Source organism: Heterocephalus glaber, unplaced genomic scaffold (genome assembly GCF_053883595.1).
Source record: "Heterocephalus glaber isolate CG9 unplaced genomic scaffold, H.glaber_assembly_v1.0 deba00001555, whole genome shotgun sequence".
Taxonomy (NCBI): domain Eukaryota; kingdom Metazoa; phylum Chordata; class Mammalia; order Rodentia; family Bathyergidae; genus Heterocephalus; species Heterocephalus glaber.
In genome coordinates, this window is record NW_028258346.1 from 1,815,367 (window position 1) to 1,842,316 (window position 26,950).

Sequence of the window (26,950 nt, forward strand, 5' to 3'; positions counted from 1 at the left end):
CATAAGAGCCCATCAGAACATATAATTGTGTTATGGCTTGTGTCTAGATGTCACCCTAAAGCCTCATGCAGTCATAGGCGGGGCTTTCTCAGAGGTGGCTGGATCTAGAATGTGTGACACTGGGATTGATTCATGGTTCAATGCGAGGCTCAAGGGCACTAAGATTAAGGTTGTGAGTGTTACCTAATAAGATATAAATGATAGAAAGAGCTGTAGTCATCCCTTGTTACTTTCGTGCCTTCTGCCCACCATGAACCGTTTCTCCTCTGTGATCCCCCTCTGCCCATGCCACCCTGCCTTGGAGCCAGCCAATTATGGGCTGAAACCTGTATAACCTGTGAGCTAAATAAACTTTTCCTCCTTTAACTTTGGGTATCAGGTATTTTCTCTCACCAATGAAAAAAGTAACTTAAAAAAACTGTAATAATCTAAACAAAATCTTAGTAAAGGAAAAGGGGATAGATTCCTGAATTAAGAAATAAAATTAGGAGGTTCTGAGTCACGTGGAAGATGCCAAAGCACCCCACTGCAGACAGGCAGGTCTGCCCATGCCCTACCGAAGTCCTGAGTCACACAGAACACGCCGAATCAGCCCGCTGCACACAGGAAGGTCTGTGCATGCCCTACCGAGGTCCTGAGTCGCGTGGAAGACACCGAATCACCCTGCTGCAGACAGGCAGCCACCTGGTTCCACACTACAAAGATGCAGAGGACACCAGACCACCAGACCAAGGTACTGAGTCCCACTGTTCCTGGCCCAGCAGTAGGGGCTTCTGAGCCATCGTCTCACTGCTCCTGGTCCAGAGGACGGGGCTTCCTGGTCACCATCCCTCTCACTGCTCCCAGCCCAGAGAAAAGGGCTTTTGGGCCACCTTCTGTCCCACTGCTCCTGGCCCAGAGGAAAAGGCTTCCAGGCCACCATCCCTCCCGCCGCTCCCCGCCCAGAGGGAGGGACTTCTGAGCCACCATCCCACTGCTCCTGGTCCACAGGAAGGGGCTTCCTGGCCACCATCCCTCCCGCTGCTCCCAGCCCACAGGAAAGGGCTTTTGGGTCACCATCTCTACCGATGCTCGCAGCCCCTGGCCCACCTCACCCAGCTCAGAGGAGGTAATCCGTGCAGGTGCTAACAGCCCCCCGCCCCAGTCGAAATGAGAAAACATGTAAATAAGTCTCAAAACCAGACTTCCAGATCACCTACAGCAACCCCAAAGGGAAATGAGATGGAACACTCTGATACTCAACCACTTAGACCCACTGAACTGGCAACAAAAGGGGATCTGGAAAAAATGAAATCAGAAATAATTTCTCAGATAACAGGAGAAATTGTGCCCCTAGTGTAAGACATGATTAATAAATCTAGAGAGGAGCTCAGGAACATGATGGAATCTCAACATAAGAAACAAATGGAATCCATAAAACAGATGCAAATAGATTTCCAGGACATGAAAAACTCCATTGAAAGTCTACACAGCACAATGAGCCAATGTGAGGACAGAATTTCAGATATAGAAGATAAGATTGCAATTAGTGACCACGAAAAGAAAAATTGCTTCAAAATTATAAGGGAACATGAGAAATCAATCCAGCAGCTGCTAGATGATGCAAAGAAGAATAACATAAGACTGATTGGAGTCAATGAAGAAACAGGAGAGAGTGCAGATGACATAAAAAAATCTCTTCACAGAAATAATGGCAGAAAACTTCCTAAGCAGGGGAAAAGAGCTTGACATACAGACAAGTGAGGCACATAGGACTCCAGTTAGCTTTAATCAAAAAAAATCTACACATAGGCATATAATTGTTAAGATTCGAGAAACACAACAGAAGAACAAAGCTCTACAAGCAGTCAGAGAAAAGAAACAAATCACATACAAAGGAATGCCCATCAGAATCACAGCAGACTTCTCAACACAAACCATCAAGGCAAGAAGAGCTTGGAGTGACATATTCCAAGCCCTAAAAGAAAACAGCCTCTAACCCAGATTGAGGTACCCTGCAAAACTATCTTTCAAAATGGATGGAGAAATAAAATACTTTCATGACAAAGAGCACCTTAGGAACTTCGTAAATACCAAACCAGCACTCCAAAGAATTTTACACAATATCCTAGGAACAGACATTGAGGATCACAACCCCAGGAAGCAAAGCAGAATGAACCCATCTGGCATGACAAGAAATTAAATGTAAAGGGGGAGAACCCAACAAAAAGAAAAAGTCATGGCAATGACAAGTCAATACGTTTCAGTTAGAACCATCAATGTTAATGGTCTCAATTCACCAATCAAAAGAAATATACTGGCAGAACGGGTCAAGAAGCAAAATCCAACAATATGCTGCATACAAGAAACACTTAATTCAAAAGGAAACTCATAGACTGAAAGTTAAAGGGTGGAAAACAATACTCCATGTGACAGGCATCCGAAAAAAAGCAGGAGTAGCTATCCTCTTTGCAGATCAAGTAGATTTCAAATCAACACTGATTAAGAGAGATGAAGAAGGACACTACATCCTTGTAAAGGGAAGAATCCAAAAGGAACAGATGGCAATCATAAATATCTATGCACCAAACACTAGTGCACCCAACTATATAAAACAAATACTAACGGACATGAAAAGTCATACATGCACTAATACAATTGTAGTGGGGGACCTCAACACCCCACTGTCACAAACAGATAGATCAACTAGACTAAAAATAAGTAATGAAATACTAGAACTCAATCGAACTCTTGAACAAATGAACTTAACAGATGTTTACAGAGTCTTCCACCCCACAAAAATCACAATACACATTCTTCTCAGCTGAACATGGGTCATTCTCAAAAACAGACTAAAAACTCATACATAGAACATGTTTAAGTAAGTGCAAAGGAATTGAAGTTATCCCCTGTACATTATCAGACCACAGTGCGATGAAATTGGAGATCCATAGCAAAAGAAACTCAAAAAATTTCATAAACACGTGGAAATTGAACAACACATTTCTGAATAACCAATGGGTCACAGAGGAAATTAAAGAAGAAATCAGACAGTTCCTTCAATTAAATGACAATGACAATACAACATAGAGGAATCTATGGAACACAATGAAAGCTGTCTTACAAGGGAAATTCATAGCAGTGAATACACATATTAGGAAAACAGAACGAGCCCAATTAAACAACCTGATGCTGAACCTCAAGCTTCTAGAAAAAGAAGAGCAGGACAACCCCAAAGCTCATACAAGGGAGGAAATTAGAAAGATCACAGGAGAAATCAATGCAATGGAGACTAAGAGAATGATACAAAAAATCAATGAAGCCAAGACTTGGTTCTTTGAAAGAATCAACAAAATTGACAAACCTTTAGCCAACCTTCTCAGAAAAAGGAAAGAAAAGGCCCAAATCCATGCAATTGGGAATGAAAAGGGTGAAATTACAACAGACCCAGCAGAAATCCAGAGGATCATCAATACCTACACTTCCAGAACCTATACACCAATAAGATGGACCACACAGAAGAAATGGACAGATTCCTAGATACATATGAATTACCAAAGTTGAACGAAGAAGACCTCAAAATTCTGAACAACCCAATATCAACCAATGAAATTGAAAATGTAATTAAAAACTTATCAACTAAGAAAAGCCCAGGCCCTGATGGCTTCACTGCTGAATTCTACAAGACATTCAGAGAGGAACTGCTGCCACTACTGTTTAAACTCTTCAGTGAAATTGAAAGGGAAGCAATATTCCCAAATTCATTCCTGGAAGCAAGCATCACCTTGATCCCCAAAGCAGAGAAAGACCCAACTGAAAAGGAGAACTATAGGCCAATCTCACTAATGAACATAGAGGCAAAAATCCTTAATAAGATAATGGCAAACAGAATGCAGAAGATCATCAAGAAGATCATACACCCTGATCAAGTGGGATTCATCCCAGGGATGCAGGGATGGTTCAATATATGAAAATCAATCAATATAATACACTATATCAATAGAGCCAAGGACAAAAACCATATGATTAGCTCCATAGATGCAGAAAAAGCATTTGACAAAATCCAACACACATTTATGATAAAAACCCTTCAAAAAATTGGAATAGATGGTCTCTACCTCAAACTGATAGAAGCCATCTATGAAACACCAACAGCCAATATCATACTAAATGGTCAAAAACTGAAATCCTTCACACTAAAATCAGGAACAAGACAAGGATGTCCACTATCACCACTCTTGCTCAATATAGTTCTGGAAACATTAGCCACGGCAATTAGACAAGAGAAAGAAATAAAAGGAATAAAGATAGGTAAGGAAGAAGTCAAATTGTCATTATTTGCAGATGACATGATACTCTATATAGAAGACCCCAAGAACTCCACCAAAAGTCTTCTCGACTTAGTAACCAAATTCAGTCAAGTAGCTGGTTACAAGGTCAACACACAAAAATCAATAGCTTTCCTCTACACCAATGACAGACTCACTGAGAGAGAAATAGGGCAAATAATTCCTTTCACAATAGCATCCAAAAAACTGAAATACCTAGGAATCAACCTAACGAAAGAAATCAAAGACCTCTTCTCTGAAAACTATGGCACTCTGAAAAGAGAGATTGAAGATGATATCAGAAAATGGACAGACATCCCCTGCTCCTGGGTAGGAAGGATTAATAGAGTGAAAATGGCCATACTTCCAAAACTGCTACATAGATTTAATGCAATTCCAACTGAGATCCCAGCAGCATACTTCATGGACCTTGAGAACAATTCAAAAATTCATTTGGAACAAGAAGAGACCCAGAATAGCAAAAGCAATTCTAGGTAACAGAGACATGGCAGGGGGTATCACAATTCCCAACCTGCAACTATACTACAAAGCTACTGTGATAAAAACACCATGGGACTGGCAAAGAAACAGACCTGAGGACCAGTGGAACAGATTAGAAGATGCAGAAACAACACCAGACACACTCAGCCATCTCATCTTCGACAAAGGAGCCAAACACCCTCACTGGAGGAAAGACAGCCTCTTTAATAAATAGTGCTGGAAAAATTGGGCTTCAACTTGCCAAAGATTAAAACTAGACCTATATCTCTCACCATGCACTAAACTAAAATCAAAATGGATTAAAGATCTAAATATTAAAATAGAAACTCTGAACCAGTTAGAACAGAGGTTAGGTAGAACCCTTGAAGACATCAGTGTAGGAAAAGATTTTATGAACAAAACCTCAGTTGCCCGTGAACTAGCACAAACAATCAACAAATGGGATCTCTTCTTATTAAAAGGCTTCTGCACAGCAAGAGAAACCACCAGCAGTGTGAAGAGACAACCCACAATGTGGGAAAAAATCTTCACCTGCTCTTCCTCAGACAAAGGGCTACTATCTCGAATCTATAAAGAACTTAAAAAGATCAGACCTCCCAAATTTAAAGACCCAGTCCAAAAATGGGCATCTGAAATGAACAGACATTTCTCAGACAAAGAAGTAGAAATAGCAAATAAATACAGGAAAAAATGTTCAACATCACTGGTCATTTGAGAGATGCAAATGAAAACAACACTGAGATTCCACTTCACTCCAGAAAGAATGGCTGCTATCATGAAATCAACCAATAACAAATGCTGGCGGGGCTGTGGGGAAAGAGGAACCCTGCTCCACTGCTGGTGGGAGTGTAGACTGGTGCAACCACTGTGGAAATCAGTATGGAGATACCTCAAAGAACTAGGACTGGAAGTCCCATTTGACCCTGCTATTCCACTGCTGGGGATCTTCCCCAAAGAATTCAAAGAATCATACCACAGTGATATATGTGCGCCCATGTTCATAGCAGCATAGTTTGTAATAGCTAAAACTTGGAAACAGCCCAAATGCCCATCAACTGGAGACTGGACAAAGAAAATGTGTTTTTTAATAAAATGGAGTACTACTCAGACATAAAAAATGAGAAATTAGAGACATTTATAGCTAAGTGCATGCACATTGAGGTGATACTCTTAAGTGAAATAAATAGGACACACGTGTAAATAGTGAATAGCTTCTCTGGTGTGAGAAACTGAAAGTGTAAATAAGGACTAAATGTATAATAGGTAATGTGAAATAGGAAAAGGGGCAAAGGGGAAGGAAGTGGGAGGGCTAGGGGAAAGGATAGAAGGGAATGGGATTAATAGGAGAAAATGGGAAAATAGGAACAAAATCTTTGTAAATAGGGAGGAATGGAGGGGTTGAAGGGAGGGCTGGGCAAGGGTGAAAAATAAGAACCAAGAGAGATTATGTAAAGGTGCAAATTTCCAATGATGAATGTCATTATATTGTATACCTAAAATGTACCAATGATTAGAATGAATAATCGAAAATGTAAAATAGGAAGAAAAGGTCCAAAGGGGTAGGGGTAGTGGGAGGGCCAGGGGAAAGGAAAGAAGGGAAAGGAAAAATGATGAAAAATGGAAAAAATGGAAATAAAGTCTTTGTAAATAGGGAAGGGTGGAGGGCGTGAAGGGAGGGCTAGGAATGGGGAAAAAATAAGAACCAAGATGCATTATGTAAAGGTACAATTCCCAATGAGAAATGTAACTGTGTTGTATACCTACAATGTACCAATAAAAGAATTTAATACAAAAAAAAAAAGAAAAAAATAAAATTAACAGAATTCAATGATTGGATGAGTGTTGATAAAGAAAGGCTAAAAAGAAAATCCTAAGGTATATTAACATTCAGGAAACAGTAAGAAACTGAGAAACAAGGTGTTATATATCAGAAGACATCACTAGTGTTTTTTAAATATACATATATTACATATAGTTTTTCTTAAATAAAAACTTATATATTGTTGTTAAGTTTATAAAATACTAGAGCTTACCATGACCCCAGAGAAAAATATTTTTAATGTTTTCTTACATGGGGGGAGAAGAGAGAAGTAAGCAATAGAAAAGGCTAAAAACCCTTTTAGCACTTACAGGTAGTGTTCTAAACTAATCTCTTACTTTTCAGTGGGACGAAGTTCATGGATAACAGCTAGGAGTTTTGCCAGCACTTGTAGTTTTCCTGAATCCTTCTCCATAAACACCAGAGGATTATAATCAGCAGGAAACACATTTAGCAAGCCTTCGTACAGACTCTTTTCTTCGTATAGACTCTTTTCTTCGTTTCCATCACAAGTTGAGCTACAATCTTTTCCCTATTTAAAAGGTGACTGTTAATACTAGCTCATATTTGTTTTTTTTAAGGACAACAAAAACGCTAAAATTATGGGAGGAGGTAGAGATTAATAGCTACCTGAAAGGTCCAAGCTAACTGTTAAGTAAACCTTTATAAGTCACGATTTGATCATTTTTGAAAAAAGTAACACGCATCCCACTGAGCTGATTACTGAGCAATTGTAATACAGCCTCAGGGCTGCTCCCTTCAACTTGCAAGTGCAAGATCATTTTCCGCATATAACATTCAAGGGGGGGTGGGCAGAGAAAAACAGAGGAAGAAAACAAAGGGCAAACAAAAATGCAAAACCTGTCGTCTCCAGAACCCTGACATTTCCCATCATCAACATGCCCTTTTCTATTTTTCTCTCTCCTTCCCTGGTACTATTTTCTCCTGATTTGTGGGCTGCAAATAACATCTTCCAGGTGTTATTCACAAACAACCACAAGTTTACTTAATTTGCTTGTTTCTTCTGTAAAAAGTAACAATCTCACCAATAAATTAACAGAGAAGTTTATTCTTACAATACTTTTTATTTTACTAATAATAGTTTGGTGGAGAGTAGGGTACTGAGGACTGAACTGGGGCCTCACACATGCTAGGCAAGTGCTCGTCCACTGAGCCACAAGCCCCAGTCCCAATTTTACTAATACTATAGTCTTTTTTTTTTTTTTTTTTGTGGTACCGGGGATCTAACTCTGGACCTTGCACTTAAGAGGCAGGTGGCAGAACCAGTGAACTAAATCCCCAGCCCATGTAGTCTTGAGAGCATTTCAAAACAATCATCAGTACCTCTGAGGTCCCTCCTACAAAACTGTCTAGTTACAACATGAATATATAAGTAGAGGTCAGCGTTTTTAATGACTGATCACTTTTTAGGTTAAATTCCCAGGATTGGCAGATCTCCTCTCTCCCATATTTACCAGAATTATCACAATCTTTGAAATTTTTCTTTAATCTACACCACTTCCAAGAATGTTTTCTCATTTTTATGGCCAATTATCTCAATCCTATAAATACTTGAACCCAATGCAAATTATACTTGATCATTCATAGCTCTCTCTTTCTGTCTCTTTCTGTCTCTCTTTCTAGCACATTTCAGCTTTGACCTTAATTGAGCAGTTAACTATACTTTTTTATACTCCCTAATGTTTTTAATGTGTATTCTATTCCTTCTTTAATAGTACTAGAAATATCGCAAAGGCAATAAGTTCCATGTAGAAGATGCTGGGCACAAAGCACTAATTTCGTCTTATTACCATAATATAGCAATAATTAGATAAAGTTATTTGAATAAAAGTATTTGGAACTTTAAGACATTTACATATGAGGGAAAAGAGATGGCTACTAGCTGCCCCAAGCCTGTTTGCTAAAAAGCTTACAATTAAGACATCATCAAAGGACCACAGACGCAGGGTCTAGTCCACAGCTGTTCATGTTTGAAAACTTGAACATGCTTAAGCTATAAGAAATTAATGGCTCGGGCCAGGGATTTAGCTCAGTGGTGCCTCGCCTGCCTCGCAAGCACAAGGTCCTGAGTTCAATCCCTGGTACAAAAAAAAAAAAGAAATTGATGGCTCAAACTAATCAAATTAAAGAGACTGCATACATCAATTCAATGGATTCTGAAGTTTATATTGACCTACAAGTGATACACCTATTTAAATGAATTGGTCTACATACTCTGTCCTAACAAAGAAGATTCAAAGGAGAAGCCAAATCACCAGCAGAAGACTGGTGAATATTAAATCAGAATACAAGCAAGACAGGTGATCTTAAAGCACAAATTCTTACCCAGGACCACATAATCAGAATCACTTGCAAAATTCTCAGGCATGCCTGGGTTCTATTTTCAGAGATTCTGAATCATTCTGTATTTGTTGAGGTCTGGACAGATGCAGTTTTAAAAGCTGCCCAGAACATTATAGTACATACCACTAATTACTAATCAACTAATGGATAAAATGTTATGCTATGACAGCTTGATGTATCACCCATGATTGACCGGGTAGACTTACATCAGCTAATGAAGATATAGTACTCTCTCCTCTGACTCCATGTAACCTGGTACCCTTAGATTATGATTTATAATACTTTTGGTGGTTACATTCTATTAACATTTCCTCAAGAGACCCAGCACCTTGATTAAACTTGGGAAACTACCTAATATCACTAGGAACATATTTAGATTTATAAACCATTGCTTAAGGTTTACTATATATGCAGAAGGCTTATTGTAGCCCTTTCATAGTGATCCTTATTTGCTATGATGTTAGAGGAAAAGTTCTTCTGAATAGTTTCAGACTATAAATGATGCGCCCTATTTGAAACTGAGACCATTCTCTCTGCCTGTTACCAGTGGCCATATGGTAACAATGGAGACATTTAGAGCCCCCTGCTGCTTTAAGAATGTGCAAGAAGGGCCAGGGATCTAGCTCAGTGGTTCCACTGCCTGCCTTGCAAGTGCAAGGACCCGAGTTCCATTCCTGGTACCAAAAAAAAAAAGAATGTGCAAGGATATTCTTAACTGGAACATTCTGGGCCATCATAATGTCTTCCTTTTAAGGGAGAATTTTTGGCTTCTCTCTTTTTTTTTTGGTACCAGGGATCGACTTTGGCTTCTTTTTGCTAGGCTTCATGCCCAAGGGTTTAATTTTTACCACTTGCATATGGAATCTGCTTCTTTAAAAGTTGCTTAATAAATTGTTATAATCCTGCCTTCTTCAGAGTTACACAAAACTGACTTCTATGATAAACTAGGTATATATAATTCACTGTAGGATAAACTTGGAGAATTCTGGTACAATGCTTCATTTAATAAATACAGAATTAATGACTTCAGCAAAAAGTAGCACCCAGAGATTTTGTTTTAGGTTTTTTGGCAAATTTTGATTTTACTTTTTTGAAGAAAAAATAAAAGAATAAAAATTATTCAAGGTAAAATAGGGTATTAATGGTTATGATGCAGTTTCCATAACCAGGCATTCTGCTAGATTTTCTCCAGAACTCTCATCAAATTGTCACAATAACATTATTAAGAAATTATTGTCTCTGCTTTCCAGATAAAAAAAATGATGGCTAGGGCCAGGGATTTAGCTCAGTGGTTTCACCGCCTGCTGTGCAAGTGCAAGGACCCAAGTTCGATCCCTGGTACCAAAAAAAAAAAATAAATTACGGCTCACAAATATAATGACTACGTAACCTGTCAACAGTTAAAGAACTGATGAGTAGTTCTAATTAGTAGTACTAATTAGTAAAAGACCAAAGACCTAAGTAATAAAATGGAGACTGACACTCAATTCTAATCCAAAACAGAAAACTCTTACTGTACTCCAAATTGCCTTACATTTATTAAATATCCAAATAACCCTATTATGTAGTCATTAAAAATCATACTTGCAGAAGATATCTAATTTGGGGAAATAGTCACAATTTACTTAGTAAAAAAAAGTAGTACAGTATCACTAAAATTAAAAGGTTTTCTAGAATCAGATTATATATGCATTATCTCTGAGCCCCTATTTCTTCAACATCAAAAAGAAAGGAAGGGCCGGGGATTTAGCTCAGTGGTTTCGCCACCTGCTGCACAAGCGCAAGGACCCGAGTTCAATCCCCAGTACCAAAAAAAACTAAGGAAGGAATCCCAAGTTCAATCCCCAGTAGCCACCCCCCAAAAAAAAACTAAGGAAAGGGACTGGGGATTTAGCCTAGTGGCACCACGCCTGCCTCACAAGTGTAAGGTCCTCAGTTTGATACCCAGTACCAAAAAAAAAAAAAAACTAAGGAAGCTGGCATGGACCTCCAGTACCAGCTGTTGGCGAGGATAAGCAGGAGTTCAAGAACAGGCTGGACAACACAGTAAGACCTCATCTCAAAAAAAGGGGGGTAGTAAAATAACAGAGTTGCATAAAGAGTAAATAAAATAAAACTAGAAAAGTATGTAGTTTCAGTATATGATAAATGTTTAATAATGTAGCTGATTTTTTTTTTTAAAGAGAAGTTTATTTGGTCCTTCCTCCTCTCTTACTCTCTCTATCTCTCTCTTTCTTTCTTTCTATCTTTTCTGGTACCAGAGATCGAACTCAGGATCTTGTGCTTACAAGGCAGGCGCCACAGAGCTAAATCCCTGGCCCTGTAGCAGATATTAGTACCAAAATGTGATTTTTTTTTTCTGGCTTCAGAGCTTACAATGATTTTCCTTTTTTTAATTTTTCTGATTTTTCCACATGCAACAATCATGTATCACTTTTATACTAAGAAAAATAAATATTTTAATAGTAAATTTCCTATTTGTTAGCATCAAACAAAATCAACTGATTATGGCAAAGTATTAAGACAAGGTCCCAAAGAGCATGAGGCACAAACTGTAGAAGGCAATGTCTGAAAGCCTTCTTGGGAATGTGCACATGGTCTACAGAACAAGTAGAAGGTTGGAGAAGCTCTAATAGAACCAAACTGCAAGTGCTGCAAAGCTTTTACAAAACCCACAAATGTACCATGTACAATAGCACATGCCTATAATCACACGTACTCAAGAAGCTGAGGCAAGAGGATTGCAAGACTGAGGCCTGCCTAGGCGACATAGAAAGACTGTCTCAAACTAAAATAAAGGGCTAGGGATGTAGCTCAATGGTACACCACTTGTCTAGCATGCACCAGACCTGGGTTCAGTCCTCAGTACCATGAAAAAAGGAAAAAAAAATGGAAAAGAACCCACAAATTCAACCTCAACGATTAGTCCAATCGGTCTCCTTGGACTCGCATACCATAGCACCCATCTCTGCCATTGTTTTTCTTCTCCTTACCTTTATGGAGTTGAACAAAAGGCAGGGGTGATTGCACAGTTTTTTAAGAGCTCCTATACATATTAGATGAGGACTATTTTCCAGGGACCCTTGAAGACAGAACCTGATAGCCTGGGAATTCAACAGCTTTTTATAAAGTTCAATCTGCAGTGTTGCTGGTCGGCAAAAGAGTACATTCTCTATTTTAGGTGGGAGATACTTATTTATGACTTCCTGGGTTCTTCTAAGGATAAAAAGTCCAGTGACACGAGTAAGTTCAGCTGCTCTTCTCTCTCCTAGCTCCTTTTCTTCCTATGGAAAAAGAGCAGACTTAAATTAAATGTTCAGTATAATAATTTAGTTAAGTGAAGCCACAATCTCCTACTCATGGCTTGTTTGGTTAGAGGCACCATGCAGAACCATCAGAAATCAACGAACTACAAATGAAAGCATCCTGAAAGTAAGCTTTTCTGTGAAGACTAGAAGGGGACATGGTCTTAAAATCATTAGCAAAGAACTGACAGCAAAGTTCTCAGAAGCAAATATTTTGACAAATATTCACTCTAAAACTAAGCCCATAGGAAATTATTGGCCCAAAACAATGTTGATTTTTTTCAAAATTCTTACAAATTGTTCATTAAATAATAGTACCTTTTAACCCAAAGTATAATATTAATGAAATATACGTTCAAATTCTCTATATAGAATTTTTTGAGTACAGAACTTTACAGTAGAGCTTAAAATAAATCCCATAAGTGTATATTATTCCTATATAAATCAGAAATGTTCCTTTATATTTTAAAACAAGGTTTAATTTTTATTATGAAACTAATAGGCTCATTAAATAAAAGACAGAAACTACAGTTATACAGTAATAAGAAATTATAAATCAATTTTCAAAAATAAATAAATAATAAATCTAATCTAATTTTCACAACCAGAAACAACCAACTAAGTCCTGTTTCTCTACATAACAAAAATAGGATCTCAAACTATTAAGCTTCAGGCAAACAAGGCATCAATCAGTTTTTAGTACTTAGCCTTTGACCCTTTTATGATGTTTCATGTGTGTGCTGGAGAAATGAATGTGATCTTTTTTAAAAATGAGAGATCATAAATTCTTCATGCTATTAAATATTCACATAAACCAAGCAGAGGGAATAGTTCAGTGGTAAAGTGCTTGCCTAGCATGTTCAAGGCCCTGGGTTTAATCTCCAGCACTAGGGGAAATAAATCACATGTACCATTATTTTGTGCAGTTTCTGGTTCATAGAAAATGTTCAATAAATATTTGTTGACAAATTGCTGTTTTGTGAATGCTAAGACAGAATTTTTCACATTTTAGCTACTCTGGTATAAGATGCCTTTATAATCAATGACTTCTATCAATTTTAATTGATAATGTGTTTTACTTAGTGATATATAAAATAATGATATATACTGTACAATTGATAGCATCCTTTTTTTTTTTTGGTACCAAGGATCGAACTTGGAACCTTGCGGTTGCGAGGCAGGCACCGGAACCACTGAGCTAAATCCCTAGCCCCAGTTGATAGTATCTTAAAGTCAATTAAGGAGAATATCTTTACAAAATGAAGACCATAATTTAACCAATTTCCCTGTCTTTAAAAATGTTTGTTTCCTGTTAATTTTCTTTAGTTTGTTTCCAATTTTCTTCCCTTACAGCAAAATCTTTAAACAAATCTATTGTTACTTCTTTATAATAAATTCCTAAAAGTACTACTAGGTCACAAGATATACACAATATTAAGATTTTTCTGATACATACTGCCAAACTGTCCTCAAGTTATGCCAATTTACATCTCCACTAGCAGAGAACGGTACTCTCATCTATGCTTGGTGTTACTATGTAAATTCAACCTACTCTAACACCCACAAAAGAGTAGAAAAGTTACCTCCTGTTTACCTTGGTTAACTTTTTTCAATACCAGCAAGGAAGAATATTTTGATACATTTATTGTCATTTATAATCTTTCTGAAATACCTATTTATGAATTTTAGACAAGTCATGATGTCATTTTCTAAAATAAGGAATGAAAATATGAAAGAATGTAAGAAAAAAGTTCACTTATTAATTTTTTCTAAATTAAAGTAATACCCAAGCTATAGATAGTTTTTCCAGATATACTGCTCTTTTTCAAACTTATTTATTAAAGTAAATTATACCTCAGAAGCAGAAGGTTCTCTCGACATAACGATGGGTTCTTCATATATTTTCCTGTAAGATGCCAAAGAGCCCAGTACTCCTGGATTTACAAAATCAATTAATGCAAAAAATTCTTGCAGATCATTCTGAATTGGAGTACCTAAGGAGAGATAGAGAAGACCAAATTTGTTTTATAATCACAAGTATTTATGAAAGTTTGTACTCTCTTCCCTCAAAGGAATATAAGCAAATTCCCTAAAATCCAGAAAGAGCAGCCAAATCAAATTTAAAATATTAATAATCACATAAGTCTTTAACTGTCTTTTTGGTACCCAGGTGTAGTGGCACATGCCTATAATCCCAGCACTCAGGAGGCTGAAGCAGAACTGCTCCAAGTTTGAGGTCAGCTTGGGCTACATAGTGAGTTCGAGGCCAGCATGAACTGGATAGCAAGACTGTCTCAAAAAACTCTCCTTTTGGGCTTTTGCTGTTGCTATTGTTCTTGTTTTGAGACAGGATCTCACTAAGTTGCCAAAGCTGGCCTCAAACTCGAAATCATTCTGCCTCAGCCTCCCAAATAGCAGAGATTACAGGTATATGCCACATTGCCCGGCTCTTCTTAATTCTGGTTTTAACAGCACAGTAACAGAGTCAGGCTCAGAGTCTCAACACTATCTAACCCTGAGCCAGTTATTTATATCAGTGTATTGTCTATAAAATGGGGATGATAAGACTAGCTCCCTGGGCTGAAAGGATCAAAGTCATCAAACTATATAATGTACTTAGAACAATGCCTAAGACTTTCAGATTTTGTTACAGCAGCCCTAGCAGACTTAATACACTAGTCTGCTAGTCAGTTTGAATCCTAGCCATTTTCCAATCAATATTAACTAGGCTAGATAATACCAGAAATAAAATCAAAACTTCTTTGATTCTTAATTACTGAGCACCTATCACGTATACAGCAAAGTATATACTTACATACAAACATGAACTTTTATAATAACAAGCAAATCACCATGGGAGCAAAATATCCTGTCATTATAAAAGCAAAGAATTCATTCAGGGAATTCTAAAGGACATAAAAACCAATCACATGTATCTCTAAATTTAAGAGGTTATTGCTAATTTTTACCTAATTTCAGAGCTCTCAGAGTTATAAGTGACAAGGATAGGAAAGCAAAAAAAATCTAAGACTGACAAAGTAAGGAGACAGGGGACAATCCTAACTCTTAAAATGAAATTATCTCTATGCTGGGGATTTGGCTCAGTGGTTCGGTTGCCTGCCTTTCAAGCGCAAGGACCCAAGTTCGATCCCTGGTACCAAAAAAAAAAAAGAAATTATCTCAACTGTCACCATCAGGACATTCCTTCTAAATGAAGTACCAGAATAAACTATAAAGATTAAATTTAATTTGGAATGGCAGTTAAATTGGTAATGTAATTGAGAATATTAATCTGTTCATTTTTCCTAAAGAAAGCTATCTGGGGCCAGGGATTTAGCTCAGTGGTTCCACTGCCTGCCTCACAAGCACAAGGACTTGAGTTCAATCCCTGGTACCAAAAAAAAAAAAAAATGGCCAGAGAGAATTTCATGGAAGAAAAGAGGACGAAAGCTATCTGATCTTCAAGTGAGACAAGGACTTTTTTTTTTTTGGTGCCAGGGATGGAACTCAGGGCCTTGGGCCTGCAAGGTGGGCACAGTGCCACTGAGCTAATCCCTGGCCTGCAAGGACTTTTTATTCTTTACCTTCAGTACTTTTCAATAACCTCTACTTCTCATTTATCTTTTTTATTCATTTTTCTTCTCTCTTCTGGTGCTAACCTTTTTTACTTTATAGCCACACTAGCTTTTAAATAAGCAATATCCAGGGCTGGGGATTTAGCTCAGTGGTTCCACCGCCTGCCTCACAAGCACAAGTTCCCAAGTTCGATTCCCATTACCAAAAAAAAATAAAATAAAAAAGCAATACCCCACATTTATCAGTAAGGAGAAACCATCTGGTTTTTCCCTTCTAGCACAATACAACTAAATTCAGCCATGTCTTTTTTTTCCATTTCCTTTCCAGCCCCAAGGATCTCAAGATCAAAGGCTAATCAAGAAGTGTGAACCATAGCTTTGGCAATCAAGAAAAAAGAATCCACTTAGTTCCTCAAAGCAACAAAGACACGAAAAATCACCTAGATTAAATTTTTCATTTCTTCAATTCCTTTTTCCCTTTAAAAATAGCATTTTATAAATGTCCAACATCAGCTTTTCTCTTCTCTGGTTTCCACACCACTCTTGCTGGGTGCAGCTGCAGCACCCAGACTGATATTTATATTAAGTACTTACCACATGTCAGGTAGTCCCAAGAACTTTGCATGGATTAACTTTGAACCTCACCAAAATTCTATGAAGTAGATGGTATTATAGTCCCTATTTCACAGACAAGAAAATTGAGGTACAGAGAAGTTAACTCACCCAAAGTTGCACAGCTGTAAATGTCAGATTCAGAAACCAAGCACAGGTAAGCCCAGCCTCACCTCCTATATTCTCTACTATGACACCATTCATTATGCTTATTCCTCAAAAGTACCAACATCAGGGCTTCAGAAAATTATACAGAGATTTTTGAATTCAAAAGCCTACCAAGATTCAATTAACACATAATTATTAGTATGAATTCCATTCAGTATCACCAGTTTTGGGATATCAAGTATCAGGTCACATTATCTGTTATGTTCAGTAGGCAAAATAACCATCATATCTTCCCAAAGTTAAATACCAACCAGTTAGAATTATTCTTTTCTCACAAGAAAGGCTAATGAGGGCTGTAGTTGTCTTAATGGCACTGTTTTTCAAACGATGTCCCTCATCACAGATTAGAAGATCAAATTTTATATTCTTAATTTGTTCCAGGGAACGAAGTAACATTTCATAGCTAATGATAAGAACAGAATAAAATACAGATTTGATGAATTCTTCAACTTTGTGGTCCTGAAAAAAAAAAAAAGATAATATTTAACAAGCCATGAGCATAAACTACAGTCATATCTTGATATTCAACTGTTTTGAAACTTGTCAGCCTAGCATGGTGGCAAATGCCTGTAATCCAGCACTCAGGAGGCTGAGGAGAACACTGCAAGTTTCAGGCCAGCCTAGGCTACATAGTGATTTCAAGGCCAGTCTGAGCAAGAACCTGTCTCAAAAAACAAAAACAAAAATGAAACTCATCAAATTTGGTACTGTACACATTCTGATGAGAAAATTTTGTTCCAATATTCATCATAGTTTGGTACTCAACACACAAAACTAGAACTTGTTGGTGTCAACTGCCTCCTGACTCGCTACCCTTTTCAGCCAAAACCATTTGTTTGGTATTCATTATACCTCCCAGAACCAATTAATGACCAATGTATACTGTATGTGAAATCAAACTATTCTGACAGCCACTTATCAAGTATTTGAACATGTTAACTCTTTAACATGTCTTGATCAGCACAGACTATGAGAAGAAATTACTATAGATTGGGTGGCTTAAATAATAGATATTTATTGCCCACAGTTCCAGAAGCTGGGAAACCTAAGGTCACGGTGTCAAAACAATAGATGACCCTCTCCCTGGACTGCAGAAGGAAGCCTTCTTGCTCTATCCTCTAATGGTGAAGAGAAAAAGCTCTGGTGCTTTTTCATTTATTGACAGGGGCAATAATCCCATCATAGGGCTCCACCCTCACCACTGCATCTAAGCCTAATTACTTCTCTAAGTCCCCACCTCCTAAAACTATTACAGATGGTCCCTGACCTCATGATGGTTGACCTAATGATTTTTTACTTTACAATGTATAAAACTGAATCCAAGGGCCAGGGATTTAGCTCAGTGGTACCACACCTGTGTCTCAAGCGCAAGGTCCTGAGTTTGATTCACAGTACCAAAAAAAATTGAATCTATACAACCACTGTTTTTCTCTTTCAGTATTCAATAAATCACATGAGATATTCAATACCTTATTATAAAATAGGTTTTTGGTTAGATGATTTTACAAAACTGTAGGCTAATGAAAGTGTTCTGATCATATTTAAGGTAAGTTAGGCTAGGCTATAATGTTCAGTATTACATGCATGTTCAGTCACAATATTACAAAACCCCATCGCATGCTAAGGAACATCTACATATTGAGAGTCAGAGCTTCAACATGTGAATCTGGGAGGAACCCAAACATTCAGTCCAGAGCAACCCAAAACCAAGACCACAATTTTGCATAACGGGGTTGGAAGTTACATAAACTTGAAAAACTACAACAGAAAAAATTAAAAACTGTATTATTGATTTTAAAAGCTAGAGATCTGAAGGATGACTAAGGCTAAACTTATAAAAGTCTCTTACCTGATCAACAGTAAATATCTTGATCCTTTCAGTTCCCAGCCATTTTTTAAATTCTTTCCTCCAATTATTCACCAAGCTTCCGGGTGTAACAATTAGGCTCTTCCTTATCACTGGCTTGCCTCCATAGGGTCCCTGACACTGCAGGGTCCAGATGAGCGAAATACATTGCAACGTTTTCCCTAAACACATCTCATCAGCAAGAATAGCTCCATATCTGCCATTCATTCTGTCAGAAAAAGTGTACTTCCTTTAATCAGAGTAGAAAAACATTTTATTCTTCTAAAACCATCAAGAAACCAGAAACTGATATTTTATAATTATGACACTGAAGCCTTTCCTAACGTTTTATTCAGCTGATTTATAATATACCTCTTTTGCATCTTATACCAAAACATCAATCTGAAATTAAAGAGCTGAATTTAAATCATCTGTTACTATCACATGTACATATTTGAAGACTAGGTTAATTGCAACATTATATCTATGTTTGGCTAATTTAACAATAACAGTGTTTCTCACCACTAACAGTTGAACAATTCTTATAATTTTCAATATTAAATATCAAAACAGTTTAAAATATATTGTAACTTTAATCAAAAGATCTATTAAGCTGAATTTATTCTAGGGTAAATAAGTCTAACCTAGAACAAGAAAAATTAATCATGCTGGCAGAAAATTAAGTGCTCAACCAAAAGAGCTCTCTGTAACGTACTTTTTAAAAAATAAACTAAATGGGGCCAAGGATTTAGCTCAGTGGTTCCACTACCTCCCCAACAAGCACAAGGACCTGAGTTCGATCCCCAGTACCAAAAAAAACAATAATAAAAAAAATTTTTTCAAATAAACTAAATGGGCTGGGGATTTAGCTCAGTGGAGCTACACCTGCCATTCAAGTGCAAGGTCCTGAGTTCAATCCCCAGTACCATAAATAAATAAATAAATAAATAAACAAACTACTTGATCTAATCCACATAATTTTAAAAATCTTTTATCCTACAGACTTACTCAATTAACACAATTTAAAATAAATGTCATTAGAAATACTAGGTCCTGAATTTTTATAAAGCCTTTAATATCTACATGCTATATATTAAAAAGTTATAAATTCTAAGGGAAGTGATAATATTACCCAAAATATAAGTATAGTTTGTTAATTTTGATTTGGTTTTTTTTTTTTTTTTTTTTTTTTTTGGTACCAGGGATCAAACTCAGGACCTTGCACTTGTGAGGCAGGTGCAGTGCCACTGAGCTAAATCCCCATCCCTATTTTTGTTTTTTGTTTGTTTGTTTTTGGTACTGGGGATTGAACTCAGGACCTTGCGCTTTCAAGGCAACCGGCAGAACTACTGAGCTAAATCCCCAACCCTATTTTTGTTTTTTTGAGACAGCATCTCTGTATATAGTTCAGGCTGGCCTTGAACTCATTACATATCCCAGACTGGCCTCAAACTCGCCACAATCCTCCTGACTCAGCCTCCTGAGTGCTGGGATTATAAGTGTATGCCACCATGGCCAGCCTAACCATACTATATTTCTTATTAGTAGAAATAAAGACCAATAAGCAATTTTTATGTTTTCCATTTCAAAGTATACACAGAGAAAAAGCACAAATGTGAATTGTGATTGTTTTAAATAATTTGCCAGTGCACACCAACTGTCAGTCAAATGAGATATGAAGAGCAGAGGAAAAAAATCCAACCTTTCACGGTTGGAAGAAAGGAAGAGCATTGCTTCATTAAGAAGATACACCCTGGCCAATTTTAGAGGGTAAATAGAAATTCAATGCACTAATTACACAGTTCAATATAGTTGGAACTTGAACTGAATTCCAAGAAGGGAGATATAAAGATACAAAGTTGGCAAGGTAGGAAGAAGGTAAATGTGCTTATCCGGAGAACTCAGACTGTATCTGGTAGATCAGCAGCTCTCAAACAGCGTTTTTCACTACTATTATCACAAGTTTTTGCTATATATGCAATACTATGCTATTATTTACTTTTTTTTTTCCCCCAGTACCGGAGATCGAACTCAGGTCCTTAATGTTAGCGAGGCAGGTGTGGTACCACTGAGCTAAATCCCCAGCCCTATTATTTACTTTTCTTTAAATAAATTAACTTTTAATTTAAACTTGAAAACCATTTCTAAGCACAATTTATCTGGAACAAAAATTTAATGTGCCATTTTTTCTAGTAATTCTTTAAATATACTACTATTAAAATTTAAAAACAAATCTTATCTATATATCACCTCAAAATGATCCCATATACTGCCAGTGGAATGAGGATCACAGATACGGGCAAACTGCTTTAAATTTGGAATGACTCCAAGTAAGGGAATGCCTCAAACTGTGGATATAAGCAGATTAGATTTGAGAAGGATCAGAAGCAGAAACTCAAGTTAGGAGCCATTGTAATAGTGCATATAAAACATGATGTTTTGATGTCACCAGTTACTGCGGGATGCCAGAAAAGATTAGGCATCCAGTTACATTTAGGAGGTTAAAAGAATTATAAAGTTCAGGTCTGATTAGATTCAGAAGGTGAGAAAGAAGAGATAAGATCCAAACTAATATAGGTGGGAAGGGAGTTCAGTTCAAAGTTTCCAGGAGACAGTGTCCTCTGATTTGTATCAGGCAGAGGGCTCTTTTGAGTTTGGGGAAAGGATGATTTGTTGTAGCTGTGTGTTTTTTGGTGGTGCACACTTTTTTTTTGTACCAGGGATCGAACTCAGGATCTTGCGCTTGTGAGGTAGGAGGCAGGACCACTGAGCTAAATCCCTGGCCCTTGCTCGGTGTTTTTTGGGATTCTGGGGATGTGGCTCAGGGAGTGCAGAAATATGTCCCAAGCCCATTCATTCATTCATTCATTCATTTTTGGAGACAAGATTTGGCTAAATTGCCCAGGCTTGAACTTGCAATCCACCTACTTCAGCCTGCCAAGTAGCTGAGATTAGAGGTATACACCACTATACCTGGCTCCAACAAATCTAAATTCAAGAGCCTATTCATTTAAAAACAAAAAAATGCAAAAAAGACTAGAAAGAAATATTAGCAGGGACTTTTGATTCTACTATTCTTTAATCAGAAAATTCAAAAGGGGGCTTAATACTACTTTTGGAATAAACACAAACATGAAGTATCAGTCTCCTTTTCTTTTTTCTTTTTTTTTTCAGTCCTAGGGATTAAATCCAGGGCTTTGCACACACTAGGCAATTGCTATATCACTGAGCTGCATCTCCAGCCCTAATCACATCTCATAACTAAAATTCATAGTGTACCCTTGAGACTTATTATATCAAACTCTTCTTAAAAAATCATTACATGTTACAGGTTAAATCAAAACTCATATTAAACTAAATTAATGTTTTCCTACCTCATACCCATTACACATTCATAAAGAAATATGATTCCTTCTTTCTGATGTGGTCGAAGGTGATGTACAACATGAGGATCTATCACTACATCCACAAGAGGAAAACAGTTCTTATTGAACATCCACTGGTGATTCTTGTCAGGTCGTGGCATAACAAGAGAATCTTTTAAAAAAAAGGTAAAAGTATGATTATACTGTAATTTCACTTTATTGGCAACTATATTATCTTGTTTTCATTATCCCTAAAATGGAACCGTTTGCAATCATGACAAAAAAATACAACGTTTAGTAACACTAATGCTAACAAGGGAACAAAATCAAAAAAGAAAATCTCATGGGCCAGGGATATAGCTCAGTGGTGCCACTGGCTGCCTCACAAGCTAAAGGTCCTGAGTTCGATCCCCAGTACCAAAAAAAAGAAAATCTCATGCCTTACTACTTTTCAAACTTCATATGGCCAGGGCCAGGGATTTAGCTCAGTGGTGCTGCTGCCTGCCTCGCAAGCACAACGTCCTGAGTTCGATCGCTGGTACCAAAAAAATAAAAAAATAAAAAAACTTCATATGGCCAAAAGTGCTTCAAAAATCCCTGAAATTCACTTTTACCTTGAAAAGCCATAATATTTAGTAGCTCAGTATGCAGGGAAACGAAACCTCTTTCCCCTGGAAAGCACAGGTGGGAATTTTGCCAGGACACACCTGCCAGTGCTTACAGTTTCTCACTCTGAAAAGACTTCCCAAACTTAACGTAAAGTTTTTTTTTTTTAGTTTTTAGTCCTGCACACACTAAGAATGATCATTACTCCTATTAATAAAAACTGAGAAAGAATAAATTTTCCATTAATTCAGCCATCATTATTTGCTTAAATTATTACATTCATAAAAGTCAAACTGTGCAAAGCAGTATGAAGTAATCATCAAATAATAATTTTTTTAGACATATCCTAAAACAATTTTTAAAGTTTACTAAAACATCACCCAAAAAGGCAAAATCAAATATACCTCAAGGCAAGTCTCAATTGATAAATCTGAAGTAAGATAATAACCCCATAAAATTATTTTAGGGGTATATTTATTTGTCTACAGAATGAATAAAAACTCAATTTGATCCAAAAAATAAACAGGAAGGAAATAAGAGAAGAACAAAAAGAAGGGAAGACACAAAGAACTAGGTTCCAGTAGACTAAATAAATGTTCATCCATCTGGACATACATGATCATAGCAATGAGACTCATATTTACCATTAGCAGTTACCCAAAGGACAAGTTTTCTGTGGCTCTTCCTAGGTTTCTAAGTAACTCGAAAAAAAACCTTCTTTGAAATCAATTCTTGATAGGTAGGAGATTAGAAAGTAAAAATGGAAAATTTAGCCCTTGGCTTTTCTCTATATTCCAGTAGCAAATCAAGAGTATACTCCTGGGCTGGGGATTTAGCTCAGTGGTTCCGGTGCCTGCTTCGCAAGTGCAAGGTCCCGAGTTCGATCCCCAGTACCAAAAAAAAAAAGAGTATACTCCTTGAGGAATTTCAACCAAGAACTAGCCCCATTTTTTCCCCTTATCTTTTAAAAGGGACAAAGTGGGGAATATAGATGAAAAACACATACTGTTCATTCAAGGACACAGGACCACAGGATAACAACAACAAAAAACTAACCTCTAGGGCCGGGAATTTAGCTCAGTGTTTCCACCGCCTGCTTTGTAAGTGCAAGGTTCAGAGTTCGATCCTCCGTACCAAAAAAAAAGCTAACCTCTATAAGTGGCCCATCGTTTTTTTTGATTTCTGAATTTTTTTTCCCCCAGTACTAGGGATCAAACTCAAGACCTTACGCTTACGAGGCAGGCACAGTGCCACTGAACTAAATCCCCAGCTCTGATTATTGAATTTACTGGATACTTAACAAAAAGCTGTCACACTGAGTTATATCTCCAGCCCTTTCTTATTTTTTATTTTGAGACAAAGCCTCACTAATTCACCAAGTTGCTCAGGCTGGGTTCAAACTCACAATCCTCCTGTCTCGCCTCCTAAAGTACTAGGATCACAGACACAGACCACTACATCCAGTTTAAAAGGTTCATCTTTAAGGGAAAAAAAATCTCCTGGCATGGGAGACTGGCAGATGGACAGTTTGAGCCCACCCTGGGCAATTTAGCCACTAAGTGAAACCATGTCTCAAAACAGAAAATTAAAACGGGGTGAGAATGTAGCTCAGTGCAAAAGCCCTAGGTTCAATCCTTAGTACTGCAACAGATTACTTTTGAGTGTACAACCCAATTCTATCCATGGCACAGTAAAAACAATCAACCATTTATACAAAATGCTCTCATATGCATACATATATACCTACAAATACACACACAGCACTCTAATCTCTGAAGTGGTTATTAGAACCCACATGAACAAGCAAATCATTACGTAAGTGATACTCAAAGAGGTCAGAAAACTAGTTAGTTCAGTGGCAAAACCACAAGTCTGATTAAATAAGCATAATACTCTTTTCCGTTCCCCACAGCCCTCTATTGTGTAAGAGGAAGGCAAAGAGAAAGGAGATTAAAGAGAAGGAGTTGGTGGGACACATGAAATATTTGGGTAAAAAAAGGAAAAATTTGTAAGCACAAGCAACTACTCTACATATTTCAACTGAGTTTTTAGGATAAATTAATGAAGAAATAGGAATACTTAATTGTGGGGTTTTCTCTTCTATGTGACTGATTACTCAGTTTACCTAAGTCAGTTTCTCTTCCCAGGGCCCCAGTTCCCTCAAATGCAGAGTGCAGGGACTGATCTAAATGATCTCAAAGGCCCCTTTATCTCAAAATTTATGTTTCCATAATAATGGCAGCAGGAAAAAATAATTGTTGCCACTAGTATAAAAGAAGCCTCTTTTCCCTCCTTCTTGTATCTACTACATTATACTTTCATCCATAATCCTCACCAAATCAGGGTCTGTCGTAACAGCTTTACCTCTAGGTCCAATACATAAAAGGCAATCAAGAAATACTGGGTAAGAAAATAACTGAATAAAAGAACAATCAGAAACAGCTCAGGTTTCATTCTGCAATGCAAATTTTATTTTAAATCAAACTCTTCTGAAAATTAACTGATTGAATTAAACTGAATTTTCAGGTTTTGCGTACCATCTCACTACTCCACAAGGTAATACACTAATGCATGTGATCTCAGCATGTAATCTTCAATCCAGAAGTATAATAATTATGAAGAGTAGGTTTACTAATTTTTCTCCTTAGTACAGAAGTCAGGTTTCATTCAAAATTATACTTATGTGCATGTATACATCTACAAGTTACCTATTTTTCCTCCAAGGCATAATTAATATTGATTATTCTTTTGAGGTTATATATTTACATATTAAATAATTCCCAAACTCTTGAAGTTATTTGGCTTCAACATTATCTCTATGTCAGACTGTGTATCTTAAAAATAATAGACTTTCACCTGTTTAAAAAAAAAATCTAAACTTCAATTCACCTAACAAAAATCTCTTGACAGTAAAAGCAGAATATTCAAGTTATTTTTAACACCTTACTTGGTGTGTATGGGTCATGGCGTGGTTTGTAATTTTGGAAAGCATCCCGTATATTTTTCTTTGAACTTGGTTTACAAACACTTTTGAAAGGCTTAGAAAATTGCTTTGTGGCAGTCTGAGAAGAACCTGGGACAGCAGGACTTCCTCCTCCAAACTGAAAACACCTGCCACTGTTGAAGTCCTCTGAAGAGATTATACCTATGATTTCTACTTCTTTTCCACCAATCATCAGTGTTTGGCCTTCTTCAATCTTTTCAAGCTCTTTGAATTTATATCCAATACCTTTAAGATGAGAAAGAAAACAATTAATTGAACTGACACCCCAAGATGACTTAATAATAACATAGCCTCCTTCCCATGACTGAACACAATGAAAATTGTGTTTTGCATGTACTCTTACATAACTCTAGGCAGAAAACATAATTTATCATTTTAATTAAGAAAAAATTCCTAAAAACTCAAAAGAAATGATTCAGCTATAAAAATTAGCCATGCTTTACAGAATGCAAGTATTTTTTATTATTGAAAATATAGCCTAGGTCAGGCATGGTGGCACACACACTTGTAATTTGGAAGCTGAGGCGGGAGGATCGCTGGAAGTTTGAGGGCAGCCTGGGCTACACAGTGAGTTCAAGGCGAGACTGAAGTACATAGTGAGACTCTGTCTCAAAAAAATAAATAAATAAACAAACAAACAAAAACTACATTTGAAGTGAAAGCATGAACACATAATATAGATTTTATAAGTTGGCCACACTCAAAATTGAGTAAGGGACAATGCAAAAAAACCTATGGTATTAAGCATTCTGAACTTACAAGCTAACTTGTATTAGTACAAGTTGTTCTGGCAACATTTTGTAACATAAATTAACGGTAAACCCCAATTTAGACATGTTAACCTAGATCAGGCCTAGCCATTATTTCCTTGCTCAGTTTTTCAGTACCAGTTTATTTAGTACTGAAATTGGCTATCACTAGAATCCTGCTATCAACACCTTATAAAATGTAATCACTCAGCATTCTGCAAAAAAAGAAAAAGTGCGCCAAGACAGACTGCTTAATCTCAGAATGCCAAAACAACTATATAAGTGGCTGACTGCTTTTGGAGAAAATGACAGAATTCACCTTCATGAGCGAGTACAAGTCATAAGCTTGTTGGGCTCACTACTATGAATTGTACGTATCGTACAGCTGCAGCATGAAAATGCAAGGCCATCTTGCTCTCTCTCTTTATAAAGCCCAATTGTATTGCAACTGTATAACCAGATATATATACAAATATTTAAGCAAAATCAGAAACATTAGGTAATATCACAATACCTTTCCCAATGTCTTTGCCTTCTAAATCTTTTAATATAAATGACCTTCCTTTCACAATAAGAATAGCATCTCCTTCCCACTTTTTGTGTTTTTTCTTTGAAGCCTTGCACCAAACAACACTGAAATATTTAACTAGGCTATCAAGTTCCTCTTCTTGTCCCTTAGACTCTGTTATTTCTTGAAGGGCTGAATGAACTAGAATGAAAAAAATAAAA

General features: G+C 37.0%; 1 protein-coding gene across 7 annotated transcripts in view; it reads right to left on the reverse strand.

Annotated features, from left to right (window-relative positions):
- Rad54b (RAD54 homolog B) overlaps positions 1 to 26,950 on the reverse strand; it is a 94,970-nt gene that overhangs the window by 11,395 nt on the left and 56,625 nt on the right. For 5 of the 7 annotated variants that reach the window (XM_087190618.1, XM_087190615.1, XM_087190614.1 and 2 more), the window contains 8 exons: positions 26,736 to 26,930; positions 25,416 to 25,697; positions 21,872 to 22,034; positions 18,501 to 18,726; positions 16,903 to 17,110; positions 14,151 to 14,290; positions 11,985 to 12,275; positions 6,966 to 7,159 (listed from right to left, as the gene is read on the reverse strand). In XM_087190618.1, coding sequence (XP_087046744.1) covers positions 6,966 to 7,159; positions 11,985 to 12,275; positions 14,151 to 14,290; positions 16,903 to 17,110; positions 18,501 to 18,726; positions 21,872 to 22,034; positions 25,416 to 25,697; positions 26,736 to 26,930 — 1,699 coding nt within the window. The remainder of the gene's footprint in view (positions 1 to 6,965; positions 7,160 to 11,984; positions 12,276 to 14,150; positions 14,291 to 16,902; positions 17,111 to 18,500; positions 18,727 to 21,871; positions 22,035 to 25,415; positions 25,698 to 26,735; positions 26,931 to 26,950) is intronic. The other 2 variants (XM_087190617.1, XM_087190616.1) reach the window with 2 other exon arrangements.